General features: G+C 38.5%; 1 protein-coding gene across 3 annotated transcripts; it reads left to right on the forward strand.

Moving 5' to 3' along the window:
• Positions 1-411: 411 nt before the first annotated feature.
• On the forward strand, positions 412-7978 carry LOC121728594 (tubulin glycylase 3A-like). 3 transcript variants are annotated; one of them, XM_042116785.1, is made up of 11 exons: positions 412-503; positions 757-924; positions 1392-1585; positions 2517-2692; positions 2933-3370; positions 3716-3927; positions 6049-6139; positions 6244-6411; positions 6485-6738; positions 6815-7158; positions 7245-7424. In XM_042116785.1, the coding sequence occupies exons 2-11, from the start codon at positions 801-803 to the stop codon at positions 7278-7280; spliced, it is 2037 nt and encodes a 678-aa protein (XP_041972719.1). In that variant the 5' UTR covers positions 412-503; positions 757-800; the 3' UTR covers positions 7281-7424. The 3 variants fall into 3 exon arrangements, with proteins under 3 accessions (XP_041972719.1, XP_041972705.1, XP_041972712.1); XM_042116771.1 differs by having other exon boundaries at positions 6815-7978; XM_042116778.1 differs by lacking the exon at positions 412-503 and adding an exon at positions 562-652 and having other exon boundaries at positions 6815-7978.
• Positions 7979-10693: the final 2715 nt, after the last annotated feature.

Raw genomic sequence — 10693 nt, forward strand, 5'->3', positions numbered from 1 at the left:
AAACGGAAAAAAAATTGAGATCATTTTTTTCGTAACAGGTAGTTAGTAGCGACATGTCTGTTTCTTAGATCAAACTAACATTGCAATATTGTTTTACCCACTGAGCCATATTATTATTATGAAACTAGTCGTTCAAATATGGAAGTTATTGCAGCTAGACGGACTTACCTCCCAGACGGACTTCGACACATTGACCTTAGATATAGTATAGAACCCTTCGTTCGCGAGTCTTACTCGCACTTGGCCGATTATTTACACAACATCTGTCTACTCTGGTAATGATTTCCTCTTGGGCCTATGCCTATTTTGAATGGTATAAGTACTAGAGAGAGGTACCTAGTAGATGTAGGTACGCAGTTTGATTACAATTTGACAGTTATGTTTCAAAATTACTTGTTTTGGATTGTTTGTATATAAAGTAAAAAGTTTATCAATTACCTATAATGATAATAATAATATAACAGTTTCGTAACTATTACCATTTGCTAACGTCCATGAAATAGGTAAGAATAATTTAGCTTCATTAACTCGTCAGCATTAGGGTCAGTGAAGGCCAAGGTATGACGTCATTTCCCCAGTACCAGGTGGAGACGCGGCCCTGCTCCGTTGATGATCAGGAAACTCCGCAACTAGGTCGCGTTTCGCAGCATAAGTAGGTTATTGCACCGTAACCCCAAGCGGGGGATGGTAGTCCCACTCTCGCGGCGGCTGGCAAACGGGTAGTTCGTGTACTCAAAGTTTAATAATATGTTACAGGCTCACGCACTTTTTAGGAACTTTTTAAATTCGAAGGGTAACGTATGGCATTAACTATGGCTCTAGAAGAAAGTGCCTCGGACTCTAAGCTGCACAAGGAGAGTTTGTCTAAAAAGGAACTGCGGCCGTCGAGCGCTGTATCCATTTCGAAATCCGAGCATGGCCCAGGTACCTGCTTTAAAATCTTTAAAGTAATCACGTACGTAGGTACTTTTATTATCATCCAGGACTCGGAAACCTGGTTTATCTTTGCGATCCTGTTCGTTACAAACGCCATACATTTCCAAAAGAACGTTTTCATTTCGATTCCGCTATGAACGAACCGAAATTATTACTGGTTTTGTTCAAAGAGCAAAATGAAACTGCTCCTGCTCAAAATACCGGTTAGAAGTTAAAATCGTTCGCGATTATGATCGCCCCGCCCACTCACACACACCACGACCCTCACCCATTGTCCACAAATTCAAAACAAATGGCCTATTGGCTATAAACCTGGTTAAAGAGCGTTTAACCTGGTTAAAAAATTCCGGTTCCGAGCCCTGCTATCATCATTCGTCATAGATCACCTTTAGCATCTTACCTAGCATGATTTAAATAAAAAGATTGGGTAATTTCCAAAATATGCTCCGTTTAAGGTGAATCGTCTTCAATAGACCAACTAAAACAATACAAAAGTTGGGTGACCAACGAAAGGTGGAATGAACTCAAAAAAGTTGCTGAGACAGCAATGAAGCAACGAAAGGTATTCATGATAAAGGGAGGAGGGTTCCCAGCAGTACGACGGGCACTTATTGAAAGAGGATGGGTAGAAAAATACGAGTCACACAAGGTAGGTACTTTATAAATCTATACTAATAATATAATTTTTTCTATACTTTATTATTATAATATTATAATTGGGAAGAGTTTGTTTGTTTGAACGCGCTAATCTCAGGATCTACTGGTCCGAATTATTTCAGTGTCAGATAGTCTATTTATCGAGGAAGGCTATAGGCCATATTTTATTGCGCTAAGACTAATAGGAGCGAAGAAATAGAGGAAAGTGTGGAAAAAACGGAAGAAATTATTTAAAATGGCTTATTTGAACGCGATAATCTCAGGAACTACTGGTTCGATTTGAAAAATTCTTTCAGTGTTAGATAGCCCATTTATCGAAGAAGGCTATAAGCTATATTTTATCACGCTAAGACTAATAGGAGCGAAGAAATAGAGGAAAATGTGGAAAAAAGCGGGGGAAATTATTTGAAAGAGCTTATCTCACGAACTACTGGAGCAATTTTTCTGTTATTTGGCACAGATAAGAAGTAGACCACGTGAAGGATCATAGGCTATTTTTTGTGGACTAATTTGTCTGTGAAATATCTAATTTACGCGGGCGAAGCTGCGCGGAACGTTATATTTCGCGTGGTCACGACATCACGCGTAAACGGCTGGACCCATTTTGCTGAAATTTGGTATAAAGATACTTTGAGTCCCGAAAAAGAACATAGGATACATTTTGTCTCGGAAAAATGTACGGTTAATGCACAATATACTTTTATGATTCTCGCCTAAACTATTTTATTTATTTTGATGAAATTTGGCATGGAGATTGGAGATATTTTTTGTTCCGGGAAAATTAAAAGTTCGCACACAATATACTTTTCTGATTTGCGCGCAAACGACTCAATCGATGTACGGGAACAACTACTTATATAAACCAAAGTCCACGCGGACGAAGTCGCGGGCAACAGCTAGTTTGAAATAAAGTTGCATTTCAGGCCCGACATCCACCCACAAACATAGATCCAAAAAACGCTTCAGGCAAAGAGTTAAGTAAAGTGGAAAGGATGATATTGTTCAAATTTATGGAACACCATGCGGTAGACTTTCTCTGGACAACAAAAAGAGACAAATACGATTGGCTTCTTAGCAACAAGGATGTTTTAATTAGCAGGTGAATGTAGAAAATTACTTATAATATAAAAAACGAGGTCAAAACGTATAACTAATTATTTTTTTAATAAATTAAGCCCAAGAAATATAGAGAAGATTTAAACGAAGAATCATTTAGCGGCGTCCTCATTTTCTTACCTTTTTAAAAGCTTTTATATAATATTAATTGGGACTTACTTTTACTCGTTGACCCATTGTCATGCTTTTTCTTTACATTGCTCAAATATCAGTTTTTTCGTAGGTTTTGCAGATCCATATTTACAACCAAAGAAGGTTTAACGTCTTCTCTAAATCAATTGCACTGGTACACAGAACCAGGAGTTGCGATGACGAAGTTCCCAAGGTGTTACAATATTCACAGCCCAGAAAGTCTAGAAGAATTCATCGATGACTTCAGGATCACAGCTTGCATCAGCCTATTGAAATGGCTCAGTAGCGTAATGCAGAATGAAGATGAAAATAATATGATGTCGTCCACCGGGAAAGTACCTTTATCGGCAATAGAATTCTCTATATCGAGATTAAACGAATACATCGCCTTCTTTACCCACAAAGATATTGATGACACGGAAGAAGCGCAGCATGTATGGGAGCACGAATGGGACATATTCTTAACCCACCACTATCTTCTTGTTCACGAGGGTGCGAAATTTGTAGAAGACAGGAATCTAAATTTAAGGTCTGATTTTTAACATGTGTTTTTATAGCAAATGTTTTTATATAAGTACCTTACATACAGGCAGTTCAATCTTTTTGAATAGCCTTGTTAATTAGTTTGAAATCGAAAACCTTCAGTTAGGTATTGGAGAAAGCTATAAAGAAACATTCGTGATTGGTCGCGATTCAAGATATTGTAATTCTTGTTAGTAAGTCGTTTAATTTCAATATTCTAATGACTTGAATATTAAATAGTAATTACCTATTTATAATTGCAATCGTTTACATGAGGAAACATAGATAATAAACAATGAAGCACCTAAGCAACTTTAACTATTTTATCAGATACTTAATATTTATTATCCAGAAACTTGGAGCGAAAAGGAGCTAAGGTCCTTTCGGTAATATCGAGATACTGGCCCCAGATGGATATTGATGGCGTCTACAATATTTGGATCGTCAAACCTGGCAACAAATGTAGGGGAAAGGGCATATACCTCATGAATAATATCAAAGACATTGTCAGTCTTATCAACGTACCAGCACAGAAGTCTCGATACGTCGTACAAAAGTATATTGGTGAGTCTCCTTTCTTGCAAAAATTTAGCAAAATCATAATATACTTATATAAAATTCTCGTGTCACGGGGTGCATGGTTGAACTCCTCTGAAACGACTCGACCGATTTTCGTGAATCTTAGCGAGCATATCGGCTAGGGTTGAGAATCGGACAACATCTACTTTTTATATTGATAAGTGCATTTATTGAATAAATAATAGTAAATTATTACAACTCGAGACTGACGGCGACCATTGTTAAGAGCCCATATGACCCTAACTTGACTACATACATTAACCTAGATCTCAAAATCTGTAAGGTCTAGAAAACTGATTTTTTGACACAAGTAACTTCAGTTCATAAAGATTAAATGCTCAAGACGAAAACACGATTATTAAAAAAATGCTCGATAGTTTCTTTTTTACAAAAAACCTTGTTATAGACACATTTTTGCTTGGATCTTCGAAGTTTGCTGTCTTTTCTTTAATATTTTTTAATATCTAAGAAGGTATTGATAAAACCTAAATTTGCTCAAAACACTTTTTTCATAATCATTATTCATTCTTTCGTCTTTTATTCAAGTAAAACTAAATCGGCGATGATTCCGCGCCGTCCTTTTTCACCTGGCATATGAAAGACGGGCGTGAGTGTGAAGAGAGAAGGACGATGTTTGATTTTTAGAGTCAGGTGAGCTCTTAAGCTCTGGTTTCCTCCAAGAGCGGTGCCATCGTGTGGCGGCCGTAATGCAGCGGTGAATGACGTCACTAGAACGTTGTCTATGTGGGCAGTATGGCGCGACCGTTCTCTGGAATAAGCTCTGGTTTCCTCCAAGAGCGGTGGCATCGTGAGGCGGCCGTAATGCAGCGGTGAATGACGTCACTAGAACGTTGTCTATGTGGGCAGTATGGCGCGACCGTTCTCTGGAAAACCGCGCCATATTGCTTACATAGACAACGTTCTAGTGACGTCATTCACCGCTGTATTGCGACCGCTGCATGACGGCGCCGCTTTTGGGGGAAACCAGAGCTTTAGGGTCAATTTATATTAGCGCAGAGTCTAAGCGAAGCGAAGCGAATTCCCATAAACTGAACACGGAAAATTCAACCTTAACTCCAGAGCGTAACGCATACATTACTTCAGCGAGGCCAATCAGCGTTGGTTGGGCGAATTAAGAGGATACAACAGCGGCTAGAGAAATGAAAAAAAAGTACGTGTAATATCTATAGCTGTCTCCCTTACCTCAAGCCTATACCGCAGAACGCGATAGAGACAACTGCAGAAAATCCAGAAAATCAACGATTCGTTGTCCCCTGATTCCTTCTCCAAAACTTAACTAATTTAAGTACTTTTTTCATTAAAGATTAAAAAAAGGCTTGAGCTGTGTTCCTATGTTTTGCTTTTTTTGTATAATCTAGCCAAATCTGTTTTCTGGACGTTTGAACACAGTGGAAAATCTGGCCATTTTTTTGGGTTTTTGAACGTTCATATCTTATTTAATAATTCAATTATGAAAAAAAAGAAAACATAGGGACATTGTATTAGTGGCCGTAAATATTCAGGAAAAAAATTATAACTCTACTAGCATTATCCAGGGAGGAAACAGGTGACAACGTTTGTATGGAAAAAAGGGCGGTGTGGAATCCTCTTAACGCGAATTCGTGCGGATACGCGCGCCTTTTTAAATTCTCAGAAGTAATAAAGTGCGTTTACTGTTCTCTAAAAAACCGCGCCTTGTGACGACTACCAGCGCTTTTATGAGATTTATTATTATTTGTTTACTTTTCAACTATGTTTTTTTTTCTGTTATATGTGGTAAGGCCTAGTATACTTTTTTTTTTGTTTCGTCTTTATTGCTGTATGTGTGCTTGTGTACTGCAGTGTATTGTGAATTTGATGTCGAATAAATGTATATTATTATTATTATTATTGCGGCCGCTGCATGACGGCGCCGCTTTTGGAGGAAACAGCTTGCGACGGGATAGCGATGGACGTTGCCATGGTGACATACTTATTTAGTCACTTAAATAAAATAATTATAATGGGCGCAATTTGTAACAACATTTGCCCGGACAGCTAGTTTAATTATAAAGCTAAGTCTTAGGTAATACCTAACTCCATTCTGTATTAGATACAAAATTTCAGAAAATCCGCTGATTATTTATGGGACGAAATTTGATATCCGCCAATGGTTTCTGATCACGAACTGCCAGCCGCTAACTATTTGGGTCTACAAGTAAGTTTCAATCGTGGAATTTAATTTATTACACAAATCTGATCCTGAAGTAGCTTTAATTAATTTTGTGGTGTATTTTAATAATGACGTTGATTTTGTTCAAGAGATAGCTACCTAAGGTTCAGCTCGCAGATGTTCAGCCTTTCGAACTATCATGAATCAGTTCATCTCACGAACAACGCTGTACAAACAAAATACAAAAATTGCGAACGAGATAAAGCACTGCCAGATGAAAATATGTGGGACTGCCACACATTCAAAGCGTACTTGAGGTAAGTAAATAAATAAAATTTGTAGTCCTAAGTATGTAATAGATAAAATTTAATACGTGGAAAAACATTTAAGACAGATAGGTAAATACGAAATGTGGGACACGAAGATTTACCCGGAAATCAAACAATCCTTGGTAGGAGCGATGCTAGCTTGCCAGGAGGCGATGGATAAGAGGCAGAACAGCTTCGAATTGTATGGGGCCGATTTCATGCTTACTGAAGATTTCACACCATGGCTCATAGAAATAAATTCGAGCCCAGATTTGGCACCAACGACTTCCGTTACGGCTCGTCTTTGCCCACAATGTCTGGAAGATGTCGTAAAAGGTAACCTTCAAGGATTGTTTTAATTTTAATAATTGTCTATAGCTATTGAATGCTAAAACGGATTTCATGCTTTCAGTGGTTTTGGATCGTCGACAAAATCCTGATGCAGATGTAGGGACGTTTGAGCTAGTTTACAAGCAAGTAATTCCAAAGGCACCCGCGTATCTCGGTCTGTCTCTTTGCATCAATGGCAAACGTATCGTCAATAAGAAACCAAAGGAGAAGAAGCAAGAATTAAAAAGTGCTACCCCTACGATTTCTCAAGTTTCATCCGGTGCGACGCCTGTACACGATGACATGCCAGTGCCTAATGAGTACAACGGACCTATCATAACTGATTTCCTATCCTGGCTCAACCCTTACGATAATTTACTGGCCGATAAGGATGGCATTGTGCTCGGGCCGACGGTATCCTTCACGGTACGACCGGCCGTTTCAGTGGTAAAATGTAGTTCAAGTAATAAAAGTAGCCTTAAAAAGCGTAAAACGTTCGCGCTATCTTCTAGGACTCAAGGAAGACGAGAAAAAAGCTCAGATTATAAGCGACGCATCGTACCGCACTCCTGCTGCCAGTCAGAGGAAAATAAAAATCAAATCCAATCCGTCAAATACAGGACTGAGTCAGCGAGAAAAATTGCAAAACCTAATATCGATAGATCTGTAGGTAACAAACGTTGTTACATAGACCCCTTAGAATGGGAACGTGAAACCGCTAGTATTTTACGTTCCACGATATCCGTTCAGAACAAACTGACTAGTAAATCTGATACTGTTATACGGCAGACTAGGTCAGGAATAGTCAATACAAGTATGCGTAAACCTCTGCTAGAACCGTTGAGTTCCCGGGGTCCTATAGATGACGCCATTAAAAAGCTAAGGGCCGTAGGTAAAGGTATATCGAACTTAAATCAAAAGAATCCAACGGAGAGTAGAAAACACAAATCTGTAGTATTTTCAGGCCTCGCTCCTCCCACAGCAGCTGAGTACACGCCGTTAAGAATGGCTGTAACACCGATAGGGGACAAGATAATATTATAGTCTGTCCTAGAGCAGTATCGTATGACTTGTATTTTAGAATTTTGTGGCTATTTTTTTCCAAAAAGTGTTCAAAAATTACATACTTATATTTTTATGCCTTTAATAAACTTAAGAAATAGTTATTTCATAATATACTTAATATTGTGGTAGTCCCTAGTTGCTATATACTTAGCTGTTAATTAGTTACTTGTTATTAAATTCATATTTTATGCTCAATAAATTTATTTTCGCTACATTTGCTACGTTTATTTCTTTTTACATCTTTTAATAATATTAAGAGATTTCTAGACCGCCTTAAGTCTAAACCAGGGGTCACCAATAATTACAGATGGGTAATGGAAAAATTTCCGAAAGAAAAGAAAAAAGAAAAATTTCCAATATATTTTTCCAATTTTTCAAATATTTTTCAAATATATAATATTCACAGAAAACCGGCGTGACGCCGAGTGAGTGAGTTTACCGGAGGCCTAATCCCCTACCCTATTCCCTTCCCTACCCTCCCTAATTCCCTTCCCATCCCTACCCTCCCTTATTACACTATTCTCTCTTAAAAAGCCGGCAACGCACCTACAGCTCTTCTGATGTTGCGAGTGTCCATGGGCGACAGAAGTTGCTTTCCATCAGGTTGCATTGCATAAAAAAAAAATCTAAACTGAAATGTCAACCAAGATTACGTGTCCAAAAATTCCGTACCCAAAGGGTAAAAACGGGACCCTACTACTGAGACTTCGATGTCTGTCTGTCTATCCGTCTGTCTCCAGGCTGTAACTCAAGAACGGTAATAGCTAGAGAGTTGAAATTTTTACAGATTATGTATTTCTGTTGCCGCTATAACAACACATACTAAAAACAAAATAAATTAAATATTTAAGGAGGGCTCCCATACTACAAACGTGAGTTTTCAAACATTTTTTGCTCGGTGTCAATGATGACAACAGGTAGGCACTTGAAATATGCACAAAATACTCAGCTGTAGCTGTACGACGTACGTAATCTTAGTTGACATTTCAGTTTAGATTTTTTTTTTAATGAAATAAGGGGGCAAACGAGCAAACGGGTCACCTGAAGGAAAGCAACTTCCGTCGCCCATGGACACTCGCAGCATCAGAAGAGCTGCAGGTGCGTTGCAGGTCTTTTAAGAGGGAATAGGGTAATAGGGGAGGGTAGGGATGGGAAGGGAATAGGGGAGGGTAGGGAAGGGAATAGGTTAGGGGATTGGGCCTCCGGTAAACTCACTCACTCGGCGAAACACAGCGCAAGCGCTGTTTCGCGCCGGTTTTCTGTGAGAACGTGGTATTTCTTCGGTCGAGCCGGCCCATTCGTGCAGAAGCATGGTTCTCCCACATATATCTTTTTTTTTCTCTTCTGACAGAGGACATTAACGTTATAAACATAAGATAAGAAAATCGTGATCCTCGTTCTAGAATCTAGAGCATCTTCTGCATCACAAGACGTGTACTCGACAGCGCGCATTGAATGAAACTGCGCAGTGTTGTTTGACAAACCGTTCAAACCGACATCAAACGGTTGCATCAAACACGTAAGGTTTGAATCAAACCGTTTGATCGTCTCCGGGGCTCTTAAGAATGGATCTGTCAGAATATATGACGGCGCTGCGAAAATAGTTTTACTTCAAATATAATTTTTGGTAGATTAATATTGTAATTGGTAATTTCCAAACGAAATAGAGTTATCGCTCTGACGTAACGCTAAACACTGAATAGGCGGCCAATTAAAATGATACTGGCCGAATATGGCAAAACTACCAACTATGATTTATTTTCTGTGGATAAAAAAAGAAGGAGAAGGGAGTTTTTGGGAGAATGTGAAAGAGTGATGTTGTGTTTTTATATTATTTTCCTAAAATTGTGTTATCTGGGTTTTTAATGTGTAATATTGGTAGGATATAAACCATTAAATATTCCTTATCGTGCACAAGTGTGGGAAAGTGATGTAGTAACCAGAAACGTGCTCTTTTGTGTTCCTTCCAAAACTCCATCAAAAGTTTCAGTAAAGCGTCCTACCACTTTACTGAATCGACCGACTTGACTTCTTGACTGTATTGACTTTTTACTTAGACTTTGACTAGACTTTGGACCTGACTGACCTGACGATAATATATAAAAAATTGTATTAAAGAATATTGTTTTCCCGCCATAATATTATACTCGACACTGGCCATGGTTATAGCCGAAGTGCCATTATATGAAAAAAAAAAAAAAAAAAGAAGGAGAAGGAGAAAATGGTTCGGACATGATTCGGAACACCGGTGTTGAACGCGCTCGCAATTCAAGTGCTTGGCGGACGCCATAGTCTCAATTGGAAATTATTACGACTAATTGTCGTTGTTTCATAATCTCTATTAGTAGAAACTCAATAACAATTAAGTATAGTAGAGAGATTATAAGGTGGTATCTTTTCCTACTAAATTCTCCTCGCCCGTTTTCCCACGCCACTGTCTTGAAGCAGCACTTTACGATGAAGACCTATACTGATAACAGCCAAGTCCCTTTATATATTATTCCAATTAAAATGTATAATATAATATATTCTGATAGTTCCATTCTTTCGGATTTAATAAATAAAGAGTATCGCCACCCCACCCAGCTAAAAATTCAAATTTGCCGCTATAGAGAATGGTAGAATTTTAAATTTCCCGCCAGCTGACATCATCGCAACTTCAGCGCCCTCTGGTATTAAAGAATTTGAGGGGTACACTTTTTTCTATAGCCGGCGCCAGACATGGGCTTCAAAGTTTGAGCAAACTTTGCACAAATAGGAAAATGCCAACAATAAGTTTGCACAAATAGGCAAATGTCAGTGCCACACTTGGCGAATTTGCGTATTTGATCACATGTCTGGCGCCCGCTTAAGAAGTTCCGCTTCTTCTCCTTTTTTTTTTCATATAATGGCACTT

This window comes from Aricia agestis, chromosome 1, assembly GCF_905147365.1.
Source record: "Aricia agestis chromosome 1, ilAriAges1.1, whole genome shotgun sequence".
NCBI classification, from domain to species: domain Eukaryota; kingdom Metazoa; phylum Arthropoda; class Insecta; order Lepidoptera; family Lycaenidae; genus Aricia; species Aricia agestis.

What these genes read in the sequence shown, in the direction of transcription:
- LOC121728594 (XM_042116771.1), top strand. Translation starts at nt 801, where the DNA reads ATGGCATTAACTATGGCTCTAGAAGAAAGTGCCTCGGACTCTAAGCTG. An exon ending in AAGGATGTTTTAATTAGCAG is followed by an intron (nt 2,693 to 2,932) that starts GTGAATGTAGAA and finishes GTTTTTTCGTAG; the next exon opens with GTTTTGCAGATCCATATTTA. An exon ending in CTAACTATTTGGGTCTACAA is followed by an intron (nt 6,140 to 6,243) that starts GTAAGTTTCAAT and finishes ATTTTGTTCAAG; the next exon opens with AGATAGCTACCTAAGGTTCA.